At 43.9% G+C, this 24,739-nt stretch overlaps 1 protein-coding gene and 1 pseudogene across 1 annotated transcript; one reads left to right on the top strand and one right to left on the bottom strand.

Moving 5' to 3' along the window:
* Window positions 1-515: 515 nt before the first annotated feature.
* Window positions 516-24,735, bottom strand: LOC143639921 (uncharacterized). The gene is given in 5 exon segments (XM_077107948.1): window positions 516-637; window positions 640-2,015; window positions 2,730-2,790; window positions 2,967-3,093; window positions 24,639-24,735. Coding segments are annotated over 5 exon segments (1,644 nt in total). The 5' UTR covers window positions 24,687-24,735; the 3' UTR covers window positions 516-605.
* Window positions 7,782-19,882, top strand: LOC143639925 (F-box only protein 46-like; annotated as a pseudogene).
* Window positions 24,736-24,739: the final 4 nt, after the last annotated feature.

The raw sequence follows: 24,739 nt of genomic DNA, 5'->3' as shown, positions 1-24,739 counted from the left end.
AAGTACTGAAGACTTTCCCACATGGTTGGCATTCATTGGTCGTCTCTTCTGTGTGAGTTCTTCCATGCATGTGAGGTTCACTGGATGTATCAAAGGTATTTCCATAATGTTGACTTTCATTGGGCTTCTCTCCAGTATGGATTTGTTCATGCATCTGAAAGTAAGTTGAAGTAGTGAAGCCTCTCCCATAAGGTTTCTCTCTAGTATGCATTCTTTCATGTCTGTGAAGGTTAGAGAAGTCAATGAAGGCTTTTCCACACAGCTTACATTCATAGGGCTTCTCTCCAGTATGAGTTCGTTCATGTATGTGAAGCTGAGAAGATCTAGCAAAGGTTTTGCCACACTGCTTACATTCATAGGGCTTCACTCCAGTATGTGTCCGTTCATGTATCTGAAGGTAAGAAGAAGTACTGAAGACTTTTCCACATTGTTGGCATTCATTGGTCTTCTCTTCTTTGTGAGTTCTTCCATGAATGTGAGGTTCACTGGATGTATCAAAGATTTTTCCACAATGTTGACTTCCATTGGGCTTCTCTTCAGTATGTATTTTTTCATGTCTGTGAAGGTTAGAGGAGTCAATGAAGGCTTTCCCACACTGTTTACATTCATAGGGTTTCTCTCCAGTATGCGTCCTTTTATGTTTGTGAAGGTGAGAGTATACAGCAAAGTCTTTTCCACATTGTTGACATTTATAGGGCTTCTCTCCAGTATGCATCCTTCCATGTATGTGAAGGTCACTGGATCTAGCAAAGGCTCTACCACATTGTTTACATTTATAGGGCTTCTCTCCAGTATGAGTTCGTTCATGTACGTGAAGCTGAGAAGATGTAGCAAAGGCTTTGCCACACCACTTACATTCATAGGGCTTTACTCCAGTATGAGTTCGCTCATGGGAGCGAAGATTACCAGAATGAATGAAGGCTTTGCCACAGTGCTTACATTCATAGGGCTTCTCTCCAGTATGAGTTCGTTTATGTCTGTGAAGCTGAGAAGAACTAGCAAAGGCTTTTCCACACAGTTTACATACATAGGGCTTCTCTCCAGTATGAATTTTCACATGTGAGTGAAGGTAAGTGGACTGAGTGAAGACTTTGCCACACTGCTTACATTCATAGGGCTTCTCCCTAGTATGAGTTCGTTCATGTCTGTGAAGGTTAAAAGAAGTAATGAAGACTTTTCCACATTGTTGGCATTCATTGGGCTTCTCTCCAGCATGGATTTGTTCATGTATCTGAAGGTAAGATGAAGTAGTGTAGGCTTTTCCACATTGTTGACATATATAGGGCTTCTCTCTAGTATGAGTTTGCTCATGAGAGTGAAGGTGAGCAGACTGAGTGAAGGCTTTCCCACACTGCTTACACTTGTAGGACTTCTCTCCTGTATGAGTCCATTCGTGTATCTGGAGGTAAGATGAAGTACTGAAGGCTTTCCCACATTGTTGACATTCATAGGGTTTCTCTCTAGTATGCGTTCTCTGGTGTATTCTAAGTAAACTGGGATAAGCAAAGTCTTTTCCACATACTTTACATTTGAAATGTGCTTTCTCAGTGGGCCTGATCATGTGACATCGAAGACTTGTGAATGAAACCAATGTTTTACCACCTTGTTTACATTTATGGAGTTTCTCTCCAGAATGAGTTCTTTCATGTTTTCTAAATAAAGTGGAGGAATGAAAGGTTTCCCCACATACCTCACATTGAAAAGGTTTACCTCCACTGTGTGTTCTCATGTGTCTTTGAACAGCTGGGAGAGAAGAAAAGGCTTCACCACATTGTTGACATTCATAGGGTTGGCACTCAGTATGAGAATCTTCATGTCTTTGAATGTCACTGGAACAACTGATAACTCTTCCACATACTGTACTTTCATATGGTCCATCTCCAGTTTGTGTTAACATTTGTGTGTGAACACTTTTGAGAGAAACCAGAGATTTTCTGTATTGTTTCAATTCACATGGCTTCTCTTCACACTCTTCATGTTTATAGCATTCATGCCCACAGTGAGATCTGAAGTGCCTATGAAGGTACGAAGGACATATGCAGTCAGTTGCACACATAATGCCATCATATGAATTCACTCTATTAAAATTTTTCTTTGTCTACTTAAGAACTGGAATCTCATTGAAAATTTCCCCATATTGTTCTTTGCCTTTGAAGTTTACCATAAGATTTCTTTAAAGAATGATCAGCACATAATTAATGCTTGATTCATTCATGATTTTATATTTATTTAAAGGTGCTAGGCTTACATTACTACCAACATCAGGTAAAGACTAGGTTTTCCAACATGTTCAAATTGCCAGAAAATAAAGAGATTGAGAGGAAACAATGCTTTGCAACAAAGCTTGCCTATGACTATTATCCAAATAGTGATATTTACATATGCAATTTCATAGTACTTTTGCATGTCAAGTACTTTGAAAAGACTGAGTACAGTTAAATATACATGTATGTAAAATTTATTTTACAGTTAAATATACATGTATGTAAAATTTATTTCAGTTGTGAATAAACTTTATTGATTTAAATGTGGTGCAGAGAAGAGAACCCAGTGCCACAAATGTGCTAGGCAAGCTCTCTACCACTGAGTCACAACCCCAGTCTCAGTTAAGTATATGTTTTTGGTAAAAAATCTTGTAAGAATAAATACATTTAAAATTGTGCACATTTCTTGCAAATTATATGACATCCTCAGATTCCCTCAAGGATTCCTCTTGTGAGTACAATTACCTTAGATTACTCCCAGAATTATTGATCTGATCGTCAATGTTGTTGTCATCCCATCTCTTTCCTAAAATGCCAAACCAAAACATTATAAATTTTTAGGAGCTAGAAATGCTTTTCCAAATTTATGAAGCATTTTATGCTACAATAATTCACCAATTGATTGTCTTTTCATGTTCTACATAAATGACCAAAATAAACACGACTTCTCTATTTGATTAAATAACTACACAACATTCTTACCTATAAAAGCCAGGTTTCTGAGGACTTCCAGCATCACATCTGTGTAAAGGTTCTTCTGGGAAGCATCCAGCAAAGTCCACTCCTCCTGGGTGAAGTTCACAGCCACATCCTCAAAGGTCACTGAGATCTAAAATATCCCACAAATGTGTAGTGGAGGCCAGGAGAGATTGACAGTGTGAGAAATCTATACTCAACATGCATGATGTTCACATGATTCCCTGGCCTCCCGATTAATTCCACGATTTTGTCCATGAAATCTTTAGTGTACTTAAGTCCTCACAGCCACTCCAACACTAGAATTGGGCCCCACACAAGGTAAACAGAGAGTGTGGTACACCCTTCCTTTGGTGAACTCACTTTTGGTGAGTTCACAGGAAGTAAGAGGGGCTCTCGGGTCACCCTTAACTTATTTGTTGATTGCATCTCTATCACCATCCTACCAACAGCCTGTGCAGTAGAGAGCTAATATTAGCATTCTCCATATTATTTACCCTTAGAAAAGAAAGCTGACTTAGTTGGAGATTGCTGGAATCACAAAACTTAGCCTTTGAGACAGATCCTGCCAACCATAGTGGCTCACTGGGCCTCCACAGTTAATATAGACAACATGGTATTTACTGATCTCCTGTTTCCTTCTGAAAGTCAATTGTTCCATCCTTAAAGAAGTGCCTAGAATCAGCCCCAACCCACACCCTCAGAGTATGGAGTCACTAAAGAGTTTCCCTTATAGACAACAGTTAGACAATCTTCCACACAGATTGTCACAATATGTTCACTGGGGACTGAGCTCAACTTGGATGATTACACTGAGGACAACTAGAAGTTTGCAGGAGCTTTACTCCAGAACAAATTTACCCATTAGTAATCAAGCACATTGATTAATAAACACAACAATATAATAATTTCTAGTGGTTAATGTCAAAGCAGAATGGGGTGTATGGAAAGATGGCATGTGTCTTAGAACAAACTCGATGACCCCCAGATGTCACCTTATCCAAACAACAGCCTTACAAAATTATATAGGTCTGAAAAACAATTTTCTTAACAGACAGCAGAAAATCCTTTTCCAAACCTTGTGGCAACCATGAATGTCCAAAGATTCTCAAGCTCTTCTGAACAGCACATGTCTCACTCAGATCATGTACAGTCATGAGACACACCACCATTCTGCTCAAGGACAATCTGATCAAGATAGGCCACATGTACAATGGTGGTCTGTCATGAAAGAGATTCCTCCTTCCTGTAGCACAGCTGGTGCAACAAAACCTCAGGCACAAGCACTTCCAGAGTGTGTTAAAGCAGCAGGTTTGCAGCCCAGAATCCTGAACTATCCCACACTGACTGCATGTGAAACAGGCCACTCCATGTGGGTCTCTAAGCAGGCTATGATTTCTGCACAGTGTGGAACAGCCCAAAGGACCACCTACCTGAACACAACCCTGCCACTCACAAAGAACCATGCTCAAGGCCTTAAAACACATGACATTTGAAGCAGGACAGTATCAACCGAGGCTAGTAGAAGCCCAAGAGAAAGCCTTTAGTGGGATGTTCTTCATGGCATGGAAAAATTATGAGTGACAGCAGGTGTCTTGGTAACAGGTCACAATGATGGCCCAGGCAAATGAGAATCTACGTGGTAAGTACTTCCTTCCTCTATTCTGCAGACAAATGTCATTTATTGTACATTTAACTGTGAAAGACTAAAACCCATTTCAGAAATTTAAAAGAAATATATTTTTATTTACTTATTTATGTGTGACAAATTGAAAAACAAATAAATAAACAAAAACACAGTGGGGAGCAAATCCAGGGGAGCAGAACCACACAGTCACATCCCTGACACATTTGATGTATTGAGACAGGATCTTGTATGTTGCTCAGGGCCTCCTAAGTTGCAGAGACCAGCTTTTAAACTTATGATCCTCCTGCCTCGGCCTCCCCAGCAGCTAGGATTATAGGCACTCACCACTATGTCTAGGAAAAATTTACTTTTATAGAAAAATAAGCTAAACAATTTTCTAAAAATGATAAGCAGAAATGAAAAAAGATCAAAATAGACACCAACATGACACAACTCAGAGTCAGGGACCTTCACAGTACTACCACAACATAGACCAGAACAGAGCCCAGAAAGAGACTCCCACGAATATAGTCAACAGACCTTGGAAGAAATAAAGTCATTTACATTCAAGGTGATGATGACTCCAGAGAGAGGGAGTGTTCCACCCACATGCCCTGTTCCACACACAAGCAGAACCATTCGAACAAGAACATCATTATGTGTGAAAGCCCCAAGAGGTTCTCCACAGCTCCATGAAGCAGTCTTAGAGAACAGTGGAGAGCAGCAAGCATGGTGTGACCTTCACTCACCCTTCAGAAAGCCCCTCTCTGGTGCAGGACAAGGGTGTGACCTCCCAGTATGAGACCCTAGTCACTGGCTACAGACTGCACACAGCAGATCTTTTCCAAGTTTCTTTAATTTCTATTAAATTCATCACAGAACTAACTATGTTAACATCTTAAAGAAATTTTAAAAAGGTTCTCAGTGTTCTAAGTCAGAAGAAATCACTGTGAAAAAGTAGCTGGAATTCCTTAAAAAGAGTTAAAACATTTCGGTTCACTTTACTGTATTGTGCCCCAAAATAAGAATACCTAGGTATACAGAGGAAGTAAGGAAGCCCACACAGGCCAGGAGAAACCCTTTCCGAGAAGACCAAGAGCTGCATTGCAAGCTCAGCACTGGTGTCTCTGCAGGCTGGGGTGGGCAGAGTGCAGGAGCAGCAGAGTCTGAAGCAGCACCTGTCTGTGTTAAAGCAGAGGCCCCAGCACAGCTCCCTGGAGGAGCCAGAGCACTGAGCTCTTGCTGTTTCCACTGCTCTTTCCTTGCTTCTGGTGAAGCAGCAAATGAGGGCAAGGACACTGAGATCTGGCAGCAACAGTTTAGTAGTGGCAGCAGAGCCCAGAGGAACAACTCCGAAAGCCTGAGCCTGAGCACATCAGGGCCTTTACTTTGAACATAAGAAAGACTTGGGAACATTGAGGCAAGGGAGTTGGTGCAATCTATTTGCTATTCCTTACATGGACACATGCTTGTCCACCGCCCAGGGACTCAGCTCTTAGAGGCCAGGGCCTTTGGCTGCACTCAACCTAAAGAGGGGGTGCTCTGTCCCTGCTTCTCTGTGGGCTGCTTCTGCTGCTTGGTTCTCTCCTTACAGGGACCTGTCTGCTGCCAGCCTGCAGGGTGAAAGGCCAGAGAGCAGAGCTGCTGGGTGGCAGCCTGCAAATCCACAGCCTGGCAGCTCCCAAATGGCTGAAGCTTCCCTTCTGTCTCACCACACTGGCACTCAGGGGAGTCTAGAAATGGACTGAACACAGGCCAATTCACCACACACCGCAGACAAGGCAGTTTTGTGGGGAGCCACTCTGAATGACTCACGCCTTCCAGTCCTGAAGCAAGGGATTCTGACCAATCACTACATTTTATGGTGACTTGGGCATTGTCCCAGCTCAGGAAGTCGAAGGCATGTCTTCAGGTGTAACTGTGTCACCCACAGGGTTTTGCTACACTCACCTATTCTTCTGTAATCTTACCCCTTTGCCCTGTTTGGGATAGAATGTTCCAGGGAAACACCCTTTGTGTGTCCCCTTCTCTTGCTCTGCCTTTGGGTGTGGCCTTCCTAGATGTCAATCAATCTGCTGACACAGACATCAGGAAGCTGGACTCAACTGCCTGAAACCTGACCCCTTGCCTCATTTGAATGGCTTCTCCTCAATAAATAGGTTCAGCACTTTCTCTCTCTCTCTCTGCAGACACTTAAGGTCAGAGGAGCCATCCCAGGACTCCAAGAAAAAGGTATCTGTGTCTCTTGTGTGAATATTTCATGCAGCCCAGTTCACCTGGAGTGACCCTGAGTGTTTTAGTGTGAGGAATGCGACAATTGGTGGCCCATATGGCCACTCCAGAGTGATTTTTATAAATTTAGTGCATTTGGAATTTCTCTCCAGAAGTTAAGCATGCTTTGGATTGCAGAGTATTGTGGGCTGAATTGTAGAAAGTAAGTGAATTAGACAGAAGAAAAATCTGTGAGGTTCAACTTTTAAATATTTGGGAATATTCTGTCTTTATAAAAAATATTTTTATAATTCTAGACTCTAAATAAATGTAAAGTGTTATTAAGATGATTAGTGGGATATGTTAAATTCAGTCCTCTTCCATGGGAAAAGTGCTTTTGTGGACTTTTTGAGATTGTTTTTGTGAATCTTTATATTTTGGAACATTAAGTAAAGATAATTTTTCGGAGGGTTTATGTACTAGAAGTCTGTGCTGGGACAGTGAGAAAAAAGGAAGAAAATTTTTGTGCTGAGAGTTGATACAAGGACTCTCTACCTGTAGAGAAGTGAATTTTATATTTTTATTGTTTTGTGAATACTCAGAAGGTTCTGAACCTCTGCTACACTCTTGTCCTGTGGATCAGAAAGACTGTAACTGAGCCTAGCCGCTGCTCCCTGTGATGTCTGTAACTAGAGCCACCGCCAACAGTGCTTTGAACCCTTAAGCAACCTGGCCTGGATGCAGAATGCCTTAAAACCCGATAGTAACACTGGTGTCTGCAGTTAAAACTCACTTTTAAAGGACCCATGTGCTCCCAGGGAAAGTACAAAAGACAGGAGGACACTGTGAAGGGATCATACAGGCAAACGTCCATGAACTGCAAGAGTGCGAACAGCAGTGCAGGTCTCCAGAGGAGGCTTCATAGGAACAAACCAAATGCAAGGCAACCTGCTGGGAAGCTCAGGGAGGCTCTGCCCTGAACAATGGGCAGCAGGATCCTTGCTGTTTCCATCACCATGGTAACTGCCCAAAGCCTGGCTGGCCAAGTGGACTTCCTGGTCCCGCCCCCGCGTTTCCACAGGCTTCCGATTGGTCCTTCCACTGTCACTCAGACAGGACTTCTGGTCCTGCCTCCCAGCCACTAACCTTCCTTCCTGCTTCACACAGATTTAATCCTGAAACTACAGAGCCTGCACTTTTAAGAATCCCCACTTGTAAATGCTAACGAAATACATCTTTTCCAGGAAAAATCTAATTCCACAGGATTCAGGATTGAACCCAGCGCCCCACACATGCCAGGCGAGCACTACCGCTTGAGCCACATCCCCAGTCCTGAAAGGATAATATTCTAAAATACAGAGATATTTGGAGACCTTCTCTCAAAGAGAGATTGAGAGTTCTTTTTAAGTTGTTAGGATGGATCAACTGGTCTATATTGGGAAATTGCAATAATGCATAAAAGATAATTCTTTCATAGCGTTAAAATACTTGTACTATTACCTATATCTTAAACTGGTAGTGCTATGGCTTACACCAAGCCTTGACTCAGTTTTATTAAATAAAGACAAGGGGGACAGGAGCTCCAAGGCCAAGCTGTCTGGAACCCACCAAAGCTCCTCCGGACCCAGGTGGCCGGGAGGGACCCCTGCTGCTAAGGAGGACCCCACTTCAGCAGGGAAGGATGTGGACTTTCTCTGTCATTGAGATGGTGGCCCTGGTAGAACAGAGGGCCGTCCTGGCCCTGCAGAACTTTCCCCGCCCCACCACCCCAGCGCCTGTGGTCTTTGTGTCTGCTGAGCAAGGTGGATCACCTAAGGAGTTGGAGTCTGAAGGAGGTCTGGCGGTGGGGACTGAAGCAGTAGGCCATTTTGAGGCCCGGTGGACAGCCCTCCCACCAAGGGCCTCCACCAGGAGGATCGCCAGGGCCAGGTCCTGGTGAGGTAGGCACTGCCTTCCTGTCTCCAATGGCAGGGAGCCCTGGGGGCCATGCAGCCTACCCAGTGGAGGCGGGGCCTGGCTGGTTGTGCCTTCCCTGGCAGCCCAGGTCCCTGGGGCTGGAATCAAAGACAAGATCATCTGTGACTTACACCAGCTCATCAGCCCCTCCAGGGTGCCCTTCCAGCACCATGGAGATCCTGCTGCCTAGGGCAGATGACGCCAGCTGGGCTGAGACCCCAACCCCTCCAAGCCTGAAGACAGTCCCCCCGCCCCACCCCATCCCCTGCCCGGGACTGTGGAGCATGGATGTGGGGGTGACGGGTGTGATGGACGAGTGCGTCCTCTTTGGTAAGGACGGTGCCAAGAATGTAAGAGAAGAGGCAGTGCCTGACTGTCCCTAGGAGCCACCCCACCCGGCCAGCTCTCTTCCTCCAGTCTCAGGGGCCAGATGGGCCACCCCCAGCTGATGTGCCAACCACATCGCCCAGATGATGCTGAGGGCACAGCAGACACCTCCCTGTGCTGCCTTTACCGACACGTGTCACACGACTTCCTGGAGATCCGCTTCTAGATCCAGAGGCTGCTGCAGCCACCACAGTACATGCTGCTGCCTGAGCACGTGCTGGTCAAGATCTTCAGCTTCCTGCCCCCAAGATGGCTTCTCAAGTGCACCTGCCACTACTTCAAGGGCATCATTTTGAGGCATTCGGCATCCGGGCCACAGACACATTGGAGCCGAGACCCCCTGTACCTTGACGACCCTTGCAAGCAGTGCTGCAAGAGATACTGAAGTGGGCATCCCCTTTCTCCACAGGAAAGCCCTCTTCACCATGGCTGATTTTGGGATTGTCAGCAAAAGAGTCTCTGCAAAAGAGTCCAATGTAGATAAACTTCCTATTTTTGTGCCACCCTGTTTACTTTGCCACTGGCCGAGAAGATACCAGCACTCCAGGTGCTGGACACCCCCTTACTAGTCATCACAAACCCATCCAGTATAGTACTTTGAAGAAATGTGCAAACGAGGCCTCTGGCCTTGAGCTGGGCTTCACAGGGATGTCTACATTTTTAAGATAAGTTACAACTGGGCTCCATGGTAACAGCTGGCAGGGGGAGGAAAGAAAGGGGAGAAGCAGCTCTCCCCTTCTCAGGTGCTGTCCTTGAAGAGTTAACTTGCCCAGAACAGTGAGAGGAAAAGCTGCTTTTATGTGAACTTCTGAGCCCCTCCCCTTTCATGCTGGGTATAAAACTCTGAAACTCCCTGAACTCGGGTTCAGGGGATTGATTGATTACAGCAAAGGCTGCACCCTCTGAACCTGGCTGCAGCCAAATAAAACTGTTTCCTGCTATCTTTGGTGCCTTGCCTCGTTTGTCCCTACAACAATACGAGATGGGTGATGAGAAGGGCGACGTGTGGCTCTGCTGCTGACACCCCAAGCCCCACCACCACGACCTGCCTTCCATTTCTACTAGATGTGTTGTCGCCGAGCTGAGCTGATGGTGAGACAGCAGGCTGCCTTGCAGTGGGCTGGGTGGAGACCCGCACTGGCAGGGAGGAGGGGAGGGGAAGGGGAGGAGCCCATCATGCCCACTCCTCCCCCATCCCCTGGGGGCCAGGGACCAGGACTGGGCCCCCAGCCCACATCCCAGTCAAGGCAGTGTGGATCACCCGCCAGAACTGAGACCAGGCTCAGGGTGACCCACCAGAACACTCTGGGTGACCCCTGTTGGTTTTCCACTCCTCAGACCCAGGTGGCGGGCCCTCAGGTTGGGTTGTCTCACCAGCCTCTGTTTCTTCTGCATCCAGCCCCACCCTCTCCTGCCACTCTCTACCCCCAGGGACCCACCAGCAGGGAGCTGAGGGCAGCGAATTTGGGTACCACTTCTGGGCCTTCTCTCAGCTCTTCATCTCTGGAGCTGTGTTCTTTCTTTTCTTTTGGAGTTGGGGGCCATCAGATCACAAGGTGGATCTGGCACTTTATCATAGCAGCCTGCCATCTCTGTTTTCCTCATGAAAGAAAGAAAAATCAATGTTTTCTTCTTAATCTCAAGCTATCAGTCTGTTCCCTTCCCCTACAGGGGAAGAGGAAAGAAAAAAAAAAACTGAAATTATGGAAACTCTCCTTCTTCCCATTACTTAAGTATGGCCTTCACTCCTGGCCCAGGAAGCCTGGAAAACAGCAAGGGCGGGAGGCACAGAGGGCAAAGGACTGTGGGTTTGAATTTCTACATGGTTTTCCCTTCAACTGTGGGTACTTGTTAATGAATTGGGGTCTCTTGACCCCAAGCCACATGTTTCTTTAGAATCTTTTGGTCATTTGGGACCTCAATTTTCTGGCAGTTTGGTCTGGGGTGTTTTTTTGTTTGTTGTTTTTTGGATGTTTTTGTTTTTTCATAAAATCATAATTGTGGTTCTGGAAGCTTCTAGTATCTGGCATCCTACCAATTTTAAATCGGTGCTTTCTATAAAATCAATATTTATAAGGCAAAAAAAAGGGGGGGGGACCCCAGACGCACACTAGATCTTTCAAAATATTTTAAACTTTTTTTCTTAACTGTAATATTGAGAATGTCACTGCGCTGAACATGATTGAGTAAGTTAAATCAGATTTCAAAGAACAGTTTAAACCAGTCATGATAAAAATGACTGAGAAACCTGGTACAGAAAGGTCAATTTCCAGCTGCAGAGTTTGTAGCTATGCAGATTCAGGAGCTTGTCAGGTAAGTAAAAATGATAGATTTCTATGGACCCATTTCTCAGGTCCACTTTTAATATACTTTACAGTGTGGACTGGAAATTCCACCCATAACTAGATTAATTCTACTAACTGCCATGGTCAGTTATACCCACATGTTGATCCTGTGGTAAACAGGCTGACTGGGAATATCTTTTGGAAACAGACAGCATGTAAGAAACCTAAAGCAGCCAATCATGCTGGTCCTTAGAGATTAAGACTATATTTACCTAACTGAACAATTGTCAGAAAGACTAATAGATTTTTTTTTCTTTCTGTATAGGCCAGTTATTCTTTAAAATATCCACCAATGCATGGTTGCCCTGATCATTCTACAATAGAAACTGGCACCTTTCCTAAGTATTATTCCTGGGTATTCCTAAGTATTATGCAAATGTCTGGTCAGTACAACACAAGAGGTCTAGAAATAGTGGATACATTTTAGGCTGGTCTCCTAGAATGGACAAGAACAATTACAGGAGGATGCCTGGCACCTGGAGGTTGATTGGTAATACCCTAACCCTCAGTGAGATGGCACCCAAAAGGATGTTTGGATGTTTGTCTTCTGCCTTCAGAATATTTACATCACTGACTGACCTAATAGACTCCTTAAATGTGAGAGTTAAGAGAAAGGGTGATGAATATCCTGTAGCCTGTATGAATACAACTCACCTTATGGCATCACTAGGTATTGGCGGCTGGTATTTCAGAGCTACACTCTGCTGAAGTTCATGTTCTGGTCTAAAACAGGTGCATGCCAATGAACCAGACCTAGGCCAGCTCTGGTCTCATGATCTTTGAAGTGACTACTTTAAATATTGTACCTTGCTTCTGTGATACAGTCTTTATGGCTCTGTTTCAAACTTACAACATGTGGATTTTCTTAATGTTTGACTTAAATTACTTCCAAGATCTTTCATAGTCAGATAAATGCTGATGCAAAAATTAGAACTGAGTTAAAATGCTCTAAAAAGCCACTGTAATAAATATTGTGACTGAGCCCTCTGCTCCGTGGAAAGGCTGAAACACCCCGCCAAATGAAAATGTCCATGTTACCATTGCCAAGTGCAAGGCTTCCCAATAAATCAAAAAAAGATTAAGAGTCTTCTGATGAGTCATCCTGAATTGTTTACAGACTCTAACATTTCCCTCTTTTGTTTAATTTAAATAACGACCATAGTGGTTTTTACACAAACACCATAAACAATCTGCTACAAGCAGAAGAGGAGGATACAAAATGCCACAATACCAAGTCAATTGATGGCTCCATGCAAGAAGTCCTTGGAAAAATTATACCAGCAATGACACCATTTGTAAAGATACCGAGTTACAATTTGTTGTAAATTACAGTTTGTTGTTTCAGGCCAGGTAAAGCAGTGTCTCAATAGATTAACTCACAGTCCAGGTAAGTTCTGCAGGCAGCTAGCTTAAATCACAGTCCAGGTAAGTTTTGCAGGCAGCTAGCTTAAATCTCAGTCCAGGTAAGTTCTGCAGGCAGCTAGCCTAAGCTGTAGCAGCAGAAACAGCAACAGCTCCGAAGTCTCATCTGTTTTTTAGCCGAAGTCTTGTCCGGTTTTCAGCAACACTGGAAATTCTTCCACCTTGGTCTTTACTTGCATTGGGAGGAAGGCAGGAATTCTGGATGGCTAAAGAAAATCCTGTAGCATTCTACTAAGAAAACAACCTTCTGAACAATTTAGTACATTATGTCAAGGTTTTTTACATTTGAAATAAGCCTTAATAGTGCTCATTACTCATTAGCTTCCAGGTGTGGGAGAACCACTGTAGTTACGGACTTTGGAAATGATCAAACTTCAGGGACGCCTGTAGCGTCTTATGATGGCTGTAACATCCAGGGCAGCCCCAGATGGCCCTGGGGAGAGTCCTGGTCTCAAACTGCTTCCAGGCACAGGGAACAAGGGCCTGCGAGACTGTGCCTCTGGGTCAGATTTAGATTTGGGCTGGAGGCAGTAGAAGAGCCGGCTGCTGCTGCTTGAAAAGTCCTTGCTGCGCCATGACCTGCTTGTGCATGTGGCAGCCTATGCACTGATTCACGCACCCTCCGGTAACGAAAAGTATTCAGTAATAGCCTTTTGCTGCAACTGTTTTCCTCCTTCTTCTGAATTTTCTTCTTTCTGACTATAATTCCTGGGCTTCCATCAACACATGCCATAACTATTCTTGGTTCCACTGGGGTGCCTTCTTCCCTTAGTAATTTACTTCTCCCCCCTTCCATATTTTCATCACAAAGACAATACAATACACCAAGACAAAACAAGACACAAACATACTGTATCAATCTTCTCCATTTTCTCAAAATGGCCATTTTTCCTCTTGCCCTATCTGCCTAGGGACGAGCTGATTGCTCCGTCCTATCTATGGACGGGCAGCTTTTTTCGTCACTTACCCCCGAGTGTCCCGGGGCTCCCCGTAACGGGCCACCATCTGCCGCAGCCCGGCTGGCTGTGCAAAATATCCGGGGGTTGACAAACAACTTGTGTACGTTGATACAGCAGGAGTAGGAGCCGTTTATTGTAGGACAGGAGTGGTATTTATACATTCCACACAGCTTTCCTTAATTAGCATAAACTAGATACATCAGTCAACCAATAAGGAATCTCTACACTTAATGACTCCGTGGAGTTACTTCACAAACCACTCCCTCTGGCATTTTGCCAGGCGCCATCCAGACTTGTTTACAGACTCTAACATTTCTCTGGCAAAATGCCAGGTGCCATCCTGACTTGTTTACAGACTCTAACAATGAGTGTTTGGCAGAATAATAATATTAATAACCTGGATCTTCCAAGTTGGTTATGTCCCTGAGATAGTATGTTTTCTACTAATGCCTTCTGTGTTTCAATAGTAGATCATGATGACCTCGGACCAAGAATCCAGTGATGGAAAGATGTAATTTCCCAATTGCCTTCAAATACTAAGGAAGAGAAAATATGTGGGGAGCCACTCTTAATGATCCCCCACCTTCCAGTCCTGAAGCAAGAGGCTCTGACCGATCACTACATTTCATGGTCACTTGGGCATTGTCCCAGCTCAGGAAGTCAAAGGCATGTCTTCAGATGTAGGTGTCACCCCTGAAGTTGAGCTACACTCACCTATTCTTCTGTAATCTTACCCCTTTGCCCTGTTTGGGATAGAATGGTCCATGGAAACTCCCTTTGTGTGTCCCCTGCTCTTGCTCTGCCTTTGGGTGTGGCCTTCCTAGATGTCAGTCAACCTGCTGACACAGACATCAGGAAGCTAGACTCAGCCCCCTGAAACCTGACCCCTTGCCTCATTGGAATGGTTCTTCCTCAATGAAAGGGTTCAGCAAGTTCTCTCTCTCTCTCTCTCTCTCTCTCCAGACCCTTAAGTTCAGTGAAGCCATCACAGAACCCCAAGAAAAAGGTATCTGTGTCTCTTGTGTGAATATTTAACGCAGCCCAGTTCCCCTGGAGTGACCCTGAGTGTTTTAGTGTGAGGAATGCGACTCAGCAAATGCATGAAGCCTTCCCAACAGGAACAGCACCATAGGAGAAAAGGGGAAAACACATTTCCATTCACTTTTCAACAACAAAATATACAAAGAATGCTCAACACCAAACAACACATGAGATTGACCAACCCTGAGAAAGATCAGGGTCCCAAATGCCTAGGTTTAATTTTCTCTTCTCTTTTTTTTTTGTACCAGAATTTGAACAATAGAGGTGCTTAACCACTGAGCCACACTCCCAGCCCTTTTTAATTTTATTTATTCATTTTTGTTTTGCGATAGGATGGCTATAATTTATTCAGGGCCTCTCTAAGACACTGAGGCTGTCTTTGTACTCAGAGTCCTCCTGCCTCCGCCTTCCTGGCCACTGTAATTACAGGCCTGTGCCCTCCCTAGGCTAAACTTTCAATTAACTGCCTGAGAGTTTTAATAAGCATGCACCTGAAACAAAGTCAAAACACATCAGGCAGAGACATACAGAACTGCCCAGGACAATGAGTCCACACTTCCATTGGGAGACATCAGCCCAACTCTGTCAGGACAGACATGGGGACAGAGAAGCAGACAGGAGGGCTTCACTGGCCTTCACTCAAAGCTAAAGCACACCGAGTTCTCAGGGTCACAGCAACACCCCCCAGGACAAGGCAAATTCTGAGCCCTAAACTACACCCGTGAGAGTATGCAACACCAGTGAAAGCCCATGTATGCTCAAAGAACATGGGAGTTAGAGCAGAAATCAGATCAGAAGCAGCTGGAAAGCCTCCAGGCAAAGGGAGGTGAATTTATGACCTTCATAAATTCTGGAGCTTTCTTGCAGCCCAGCTTTATAGCCTAGAAAGTCACACAAAGAGGAGTTTGAGAAATTACAGATAACAAAACTCTGAGGAGCATAACACAAGGCTAGTTTACATTTTTGCTGGCCTCCACATCAGAATTTATGAAGGTAATTAGAGCCTCAGGGAGGGTCATTTTCAGGCCAGGGAAGGCCAAGATTTATGAGGCATCACTAAAATTTCAGAGAGGGCTGCTATCTGCCCAGAGAGAGCCAGGCATGGGTGAGTTCAAGGCACGGGCAGGCCTTCCAAGCAAGATCAGAATTTGCAGTAATTCATAGTAAACCTGAAATTAGCTTTTAATGTCTTTGTGGCGAGATGGCTCCAAATTTTAAAGAAGGAATCAGACTGGGTTTATCAACAATCTCCTACAACTTACACACAAGGAGAAATACCAAAAAAAACAGGCTCAATAACTAATTACCGCCCTGCCCCCCCCCCCACACACAAAGGCTCTGACATGTCAAACAGGCTTCCAGGAGACACTTAAACCTGCCACCAACTTTCTATTTTTTTCCAGAACACAGAAGCTGAGTTAAAACCTCCTAATTCTTTCTGAGCTCTATGTTACCAAATTATCAAAATTAAATAGATAAAGAAAAGTATTATATAGAAAAGGAAAGTATGAATGACTCTCATGATTATGAATGCAAGATTCCTCAAACATTACTTTATTGAGTCCAAAAATAAATTTTAAAAATTATACACCACAGCCAAGAGGGAATTATTACAGCTACTCGAGGCTGATTTAAAATTGGAAAACCAATTAACATTACCCATCACAACAAAAAGCTAAATAATAAATATTGATTATATAAAAAGTTAAAGAGAAAAATCAAGAATAACAAAAAACACTCAAGCTCAGAAAAACACCATGTCTTTATAGAGAGACAGCATGATCTTTTACTCTATGTGGAATCCCCCAAAGAATCATAAAAAGCAACTCCATGATGTCAGTGTTGTCATGTTTATAAACAGGGCAATTATTATCCTGTTGACAGCAGCATGCTGGACATGGAGGCCATGCCTCTGATCCCTGGCACTCAGGGGGCCAAGGCAGGATGATCCCAGGTATGAGGCCAGCCTGGGCAATTTAGCAAGACTCTGTCTCCAAACAAAACCATTAAAAGGACTGGGAATGTAGCTCAATGGTAGAACAGCCCTGAGTCCAACACCCAGCAACAAAACCATAAAGAAAAACAAACACACACCACTTATACAGCACCAATGAAAGAGATATACTCATATATAAATCTGATAAAAATCTGTATGACAAAAACTGCTAACTTCCAATGAGACTATCAAAGACAAGGAAAACACATGGAGATATTTTATGTTTACACATGGGAAACCTCAGTGCTATCATCAATTCTTACCAACTTCAGTTATGGATTCAATATAATCCTAATCAAAATTCTTTTAAGTTATTTCTTTAGTAATAAAAGATCCAGAACAACCTACATGGTAATGAACACTCAATTCACAGGATGAACACTACCTGAGGCTAAGAACTACTAAAAATCTACAATCATGAAGACACAGTGGTATTTGGCACAATATAAATCTATTCCATTGATCTTTGACAAAGGAACAAAGGAAAATCAATGGAAAATACACTCTCTTGGAAAATACTGCCAAAACACCTGGACATTAATGTACAAAGAAAGGAAGCATTCTCACTTCACAAATGTCACAGAATCAGCTCCCAGTGGAGCCTCAGTGTTAAAGTAGGATACAGAGCTGGGCTGCAGCTCTAGCACAGCACCTGACTGGTACTTAGGAGGCCCTGGGTTCACTTGTCAGCACCAAAAAATTGCCTATACATCATAGTACTAAATGCAAACTTAAGAACTTCACTAAAATGACACAGAAGTACTTACAGAGAAATCTGGGCTGGCATGACAGCTTCATATGCAACATCAGACACATGATCTGTGAGTGACAAACTTGTAAATCGAACTTGATCAAAATGAAGTTTGTGTTTTTCAAAAGATGCACTTGAGAGAATGAGAAGACATGCTGGAGAACTGGACAAAATGTTTTCATGACACATCACGATACTGGATTGGTATTCAACATGCAGGAAGAACACTCAGTAAGAAAGCAAGCAATGTGGAAGTGAACAAAGGATCTGGAAAGACACTCATCCAAGAAACAGAGACAGTTAATATATGTGTGAGAAGATGTTCATCAGGACATACTTAAGAAACTTCTATTAAACAATGAGGTACCACCAGATACCCACTGGAGTGGTCAAATGCCAAACAATGACAGCCCTGAAAGACAGTGAAAACATGAATCAGCAAGAACCCTTCCCTTGCTCATGTGAATGGAAAGAACACTGTCTCTGGAAGACAGTCATGCTCTTACAAAATAAACATGGTGCACTCTACAATTAATTCACCACACTCCCAGGTGTCTATGCAAATGAGGTAAAAATTATGCACAGAAAACTTCTCAGCAGTGACTACAGCAGCCATGTCTAGAACTGCCCAAAGCTAGAAGCAAGGAAGATGCACCTTTCAATGCTGAATGGACAAGCTGCAGTTTAACCACACCAAAGATCATCACTCAGAAAGTGAGCTCTGCAGCCTACAAAGATACAGCACCCTTAAAGGCAGACTGGAAAGTGAGAAAAGCCAGTCTGAAAGGCCAAGTGCAGTAAGAGTCAAAGTCAAGAACATTCCACAAGAGACAACATTATAGATGCACTAGCAGAACTGATGGGTGCCAGGGACTTAGGGAGCAGAGAGGCAGGAAGGGCTGGGGAGGAGGGATGAACAGGGGGAACACAGGATTCCCAGAGCAGTGAAACTCTTCTGCATGACATTATTATGTAGAATATGTGACACACAAAATCACACCACACAGAGGACGAACCCTAAGATAAAGGATGGATTTCAGCTGATGATAAGGTGTTGTGAGAAACTGATGTGACTCCATTTTTAAAAAGAAATAAATAACAGCAGCTTCTACCTCAAGGCCTGTCCTAGGGAAGGAGGTGGAACCCTTGTCCTTGGAAAAACACACATAGCACTCCCTAGCAAACCTCCAATCAGCATGAGACAGGGAAAATACCTGGAATGCCAGATGACCCCCCAGTAGTTTATTATGGTGGTTGATAACATATTGGGAAACCATGTAGTTTAGCATGTACACCCCTCATGGCCTAAACCAATCAGTTAAAATGAATCCCCCTCTTGCACTAACCAATCACCCCTACCCAACTTTTTTCCAACCATTGAATGTGCTAATCAATGATAAGAGTTGTTGTCTGACTTTCCCGCAGTATGGGATGATTTATTGTGTGATGCTGTGACGCATAGAGTATCCCCCACAAACCTATAAAATCTCACTGGACAAAGGACTGGGACTCACTCCCTGGGACTGCTGAGTCAGAAACAGTTGTGAGTCCAGGCTCGAGCTTGCAATAAAGACTCTTGTGTGATTGCATCAGATTAAGCTCCTGGAGGTCTATTGGGATCCCATGAGTCTGGCATAACAGTTGCTTCATCCACTTTCTTAATAAAATGTAGGACACTGGTTCAGTAACTAACAAGCATCCAAAATCAATGCAAGATGTTGAAAACAGTGTGGAGAAAGGGTGTTTAATACTACATGTAATGGCTCATTTCAATTGTCAACCCCATTGGATTAAGAGATATTTGTGATTAAGAGGCCTCTAGGTGTGTCCATGAGGGTGTGTCTACAAATGATTGACATGTGGAACAGCGAATCAACCTGGAGAACCTCCTTAAGCTAGGCAGCACCATCCAATAGGTCAGTGTCTTGGGTGGAACAAAAGTTGGAAGAAGAAGGAAGCAGCAGCAGAGCAAGCTCCTTTCTTCTCAATGGGTTCTTGATGGCTGCTGCAGTGGCCTGAGGATATCAGACTCTGCTTTCTTTACTCTCCCAAAGTGGACTCTGCCAGTGATTCTCCAGGGACTTTGCAGAACCTTTGGTCTGGACTAGGGCAGCACCATTGATCCCTCTTGTTCTGAGGCTTCAGCCTCTTGGACTCTGCAGCTACTACTTCTAAAACTCTCCAGCTGCAGACGGCCACTGTGGACATCCAGCTTTGGGTCAAGTAGGCCAATCTAATAAGTCCCCTTTTATAATCACACTTCCCGTTGATACTGTTCCTCTAGAGAACACTCACTAATAAATAATGTAAGCCTGAAATTGCTCTGAAAAACAAAGTTTATCTAATAAAGAAATGAATAAACTACCAAGCCATGGAGTTTTATGAATATATACATAAGAAACAATATTATATGCTAAATGCCTTTTTCATAATAATGCAAAGATAAAGCAAAGAAGAAGAGTCATAATTACAAATTTCAAATCTATGGACAAAAGGAAGGAATATGATTTTCAATACTATTTCCATCTGGAAAGAAATTGGATGATAAGTCTTCAAAAGTCCTTCCAACTGCTCGTGTGGTGGTATGCACCTGTAATTTCAGCCACTAGGGAGGTCAAGGCATGGAACTGGCAAGTTGGAGGCTCTCTCAGCAATTTAGCAAGACACTCAGAAATTTTGTGAGACTTGGCCTTCATCAACTATAAATGGGGGGACTGGGATTGTAGCTGAGTGGCAGAGCACTTGTTTGCATGTATGAGGCACTGGGTATAATCCTTAGCATCACACAAAAATTAACAAAATGAAGGTATTCTGTCCGTCTACAACCATACAAAATAAAAATAAAAAAGTACATAATAAATAGCAAGGGCTGAGGATGTGCTCAGTGGTCAAGTGCCTGTAGGTTTATTCCCCAGTTCAACACCTGCCCACCTCCAAAATGCTGTTCATACATTGAAATTCATTTTTGGAGGACAACATAAGCATGAGGAAGTCCCTGGCTTCAATCCCAGCACTCAATACATCAGCAAATAAGTAAACAACAGTCTACAATACTAATTATCTCAGGCTGGAGAGTAGCTCAGTAGTAAAGAACTTGGTAGCCCTCAGTTCAATCCTCAGCAGTACACACACACACACACACACACACACACACACACACACAGTAAAAAAATCACAAAGAAAAACTGAAAATATATGTAATGAGTGATAAAAAAGATTACAATACAAAAGATACACAATCAGAGGAAACAAAATCAATGGAAAGACAACACACTTTCTTACAAAGGAGACCAAACTTTCCCATGATCCACACTCTTTGAAAAAACAAAGAGCATTTCAGAAAATTATGTGAAAGTCAGGGCATGGATAATAGTACACTGTATCTAAGACCAGTGAAAATATTGTACAGAACAGAGAGAGCAGAGAGAGCATTTATGTTACTCCCAAGTTTCATAAGCTAAAAGGCCATCTCCCAAAGGGGAGGCCCTAAGAGGAGCACTTAGGAGGAAACAGGAATCAGGTAACATGGTGGGAATGCTCATTTACTATTTGACTGATAAATTATTCAGTGATTAAATGATCACAGTTGGGTATTTCAGATATTGCCAAAGTTGTCCTTAAAATTTTCAATGAAGATGGGTATGATAGTGCACATCTGTAACCCCAGCTGTTCAGGGGTCAGAGGCCTGAGGCAATGTAGCAAGACCCTGACTAAAAAGGAAGAATCTAAAAGGGGCCAGGAATGTGGCTCAGTGGTTAAGCACCTATGGATTCCATTCCTGATACCAAAAAAGCTCACAGTTAACATGAATCTGTGAAGTCCAGACAACAACCACCACAAACTGTTATCCCCTGTCAAATTCATGACCGTGTAAAGGAGAGAAACTAGTTTTTATGAAGTTGCATTCATGAATTTATCCACAACTATTTTTGTAAAATGGATTCATTTTCAGCAGCAAAATGGAAGACAGAGTTTCTCTGTATGTTAAGAGGCATTCTGGAATCTACGACATGGCTTTCAACTGGAAATCATTGAAAAGACAAGATTGACTCTCAAATTTTCTATATATACTCAGGGGTAGCAAAAGGTAAATTAGGTGGGTTTTATTTGTTTGTTTGTTTGTTTGTTACCAGAGATTGAACTCAGAGGAACTTTACCACATCCTGAGCCATTTTTATATTTTATTTGAGACGCAATCTCACCAGGTTGCATAAGGCCTGGCTAAGTTGCTAAGGCTATCTTCAAGTTTGCAATCCTACTGTCTCAGCCTCTGGAACAGCAAGGATCACAGGTGTGCACCACTGTACCTGGCTGTAAATTAGAATTTTTAACAATGGAAATATAACTAGACTTTAAAATCCACTTCTTTCTTGCCTATTTAATAATAGTCCATCCCATTTGGCTCTGAATAAATAAACCTGGTCCTCAGATAAGTGAGCACATCATTTCAAAGTGATACACAGAAAGCTTTGGTGCTGAGGGAGCACACATGTGTCAGGCTCAAGGGGCAGGGAAGGTCCCTGACAGCTGGGACATGCTCCCTCCTGGTCTTGCTCCCTGAAAGCCTCCAGGATCACCCTCCCAGGGACCTGGACCATGACTCCAGTCTATGAGGCTTTTCAGGTTTGCACAGCTCTGCACTGGGGTGGGTGGTCCTTATGCTCTGGGAGAGGTTGCGCTCCTTCACACTGTGAGAGACTGAAAGGGCAGGAGTCACTGCTGACCTGGCCCCGCAGCACCAGCATCCACAGGCTGACTGTCCACCTGTCTCCAAGGAATGGGAACAGGGCTTGGGGAAAACAAGGTCCCAAGGAAGTAGCTGTCTAGATGAGGCCGGTTCCAGGAGATTCCTCAGCCCAGAGCCCCCAGCAGCTTCCCTGAGAGGCTGCACCCCACACCTCAGGCTGTCCCCTAGGAAGAACTGACCCAGGGCCTGAAGTTCTGTTCACCCTGCAGGGACCAGGGCAGCTGTGGGCACTTTGTAGCAGCTCCAGGAGAGGACAGTGGCTGAGGACATGGGACCCTGTGAGGCGTCCAAAAGGAACCTCTGCCCAAGAAATCTGACATGGTGTCTACACCTAAGAAAGATGCCGTTTAATAGCCAATCATCTTAATTTCTGTATCAGACCACAATTTTCAAAACTTCTCAGAATATATCACTACCCTTACCAGACATCTAGTTTCTACCATCTACCAAAGAAAGAATGTAATAACGACAGAAGAAATTTCATTTTATTTTTTCTGTAGTCCACCAGTCTAATGATTGTACTAATGCAATTGGTTCCACAACTTTCTTTTATAAAAGTTCATGTAGGCCAGGCACAGTGGCACACAACTATAATCCCAGCAGCTTGAGAGGCTAAGGTAGGAGGATCGCTAAATTCAAAGCCAGCCTCAGCAACTTAGTGAGGCCCTAAGGAACTTAGTAAGATCATGTCTGAAAATAAAATATAAAAAAGGATGGGGATGTGGCTCAGTGATTAAGTGCCCCTGGGTTCAATATCTGTCCTCCAGGGTGGGACACATACACCATTTACAGTACTTGAATCCATGTTCCTGAGTATGGTCATTAATATTTGGGTTAAAATGCACTATTTTCCATAGCTGGGGTTGTCAAAGCCTTTAATCCCAACAGCTTGGGAAGCTGAGGCAGGAGGATCATGACTTTCAGGCCAGGCTGGGCAACACAGCCAGACCCTGTCTGAAAATCAAATTTAAAGGGCTGGGGATGAAGGAGAGCAGAATGAATCAGACACTATTACCCTTTGTGCATATATGACTACAGGACTGGTGTCAATCGACATCAACCGCAATCCGAAAAAGGAGCAGTTATACTCTATTTATGTCTGCTGTGTCCAAAGGCATTCGACTACCAGGTATAACTGAAAAAAAAAAAAAAATTTAAATAAATAATTTATGTCAAAAAGGGAGGGGGGCTGGGTACATAGCCCAGGATTCAATATCTCTAAGTTCAATAAACAAATGCCTTATTCCCTTTAAAGTAATTATTTTGACCAAACACAGGAAAGTGGGCTGGGGATGTGGCTCAAGCAGTAGCGCGCTCGCCTGGCATACGTGAGGCCCGGGTTCGATCCTCAGCACCACATACAAACAAAGATGTTGTATCCGCCGAAAACTAAAAAATAAATATTAAAAAAAAATTCTCTCTCTCTCTCTCTCTCTCTTAAAAAAAAAAAAAAAACCCACAGGAAAGTGTTAAGTCATTACTGTTTCCCCTCAAGTGTAATATTCACAAATAGAAAACAAAGGCTTTCAAAAGTGTTCTTCTTGCCAGAGACAGTGGCACAGGCCTGTCATCCCAGGGACTTGGGAAGCTGAAGCAGGAGGATCACAAGTTGGAGACCAGCTTCAAAACAAGTGGGAGCCCATCTCAAAATTCAGTAAAAGTGGAGGCTGGGGATGTGGCTGATAAAGCTCCCTGGGTTTGGATCCCCAATTAAAAGAAAAGAACTATTCTCTCCAATATTTCACTAAGTGATAATGAAAATTAGCAGAAGGTGTCCATTTGAACCGAGTGGGAAGAACGAACGTCTGGCCGAGCTGTGAGGTGGGGGGAAGGTGGGTTTTAGAAGGCAGGAGGCGCCTGCAATTTGGGGAACCTACAGCAGCCTCCGGAGGAGCTCCCCTGGGAGAAGGAAGGTGCATTTGTGGCCCTGCTTCCTCCACGTTGGGAAGAGTGGGTCGAGCCACCAGTAGGGAGCAAAGGGGACACCAGGGACCTAAGCCGCCCTTCCAAACCCAGGGAACCAGGGGACAGGGTCCAGGGTCCAGGGCCACCCTCCAGCGGGGACTCTGCCACGGTCAGCAGCTCCTCTCAAAAACCCAAAACCCAGCTCACCCCACGAGACCAAGGGACAGGGCCACGAGTCAGTGGGGACTCCTCCGCGCTCCCCAGCTCACCGGCGCGCCTGGCCCCAAGGCAGATGGTGACCGGAACCTTCAGTCCTGGTAGCAAACTCACCATTTTTGTCTTCTGTGGTGATCCTGCGTCCTCTTGAGGAACCTCCATGCACCCAAGATGGAGGGGGAGGGGGCGGACACAGGCTGCGCAAAGTCACCTGA

This window comes from Callospermophilus lateralis, assembly GCF_048772815.1.
Source record: "Callospermophilus lateralis isolate mCalLat2 chromosome Y unlocalized genomic scaffold, mCalLat2.hap1 SUPER_Y_unloc_1, whole genome shotgun sequence".
NCBI classification, from domain to species: Eukaryota; Metazoa; Chordata; class Mammalia; order Rodentia; family Sciuridae; genus Callospermophilus; species Callospermophilus lateralis.
Note: the sequence above shows the minus strand (reverse complement) of the source record. Positions and strands in the feature narration are given on the sequence as shown.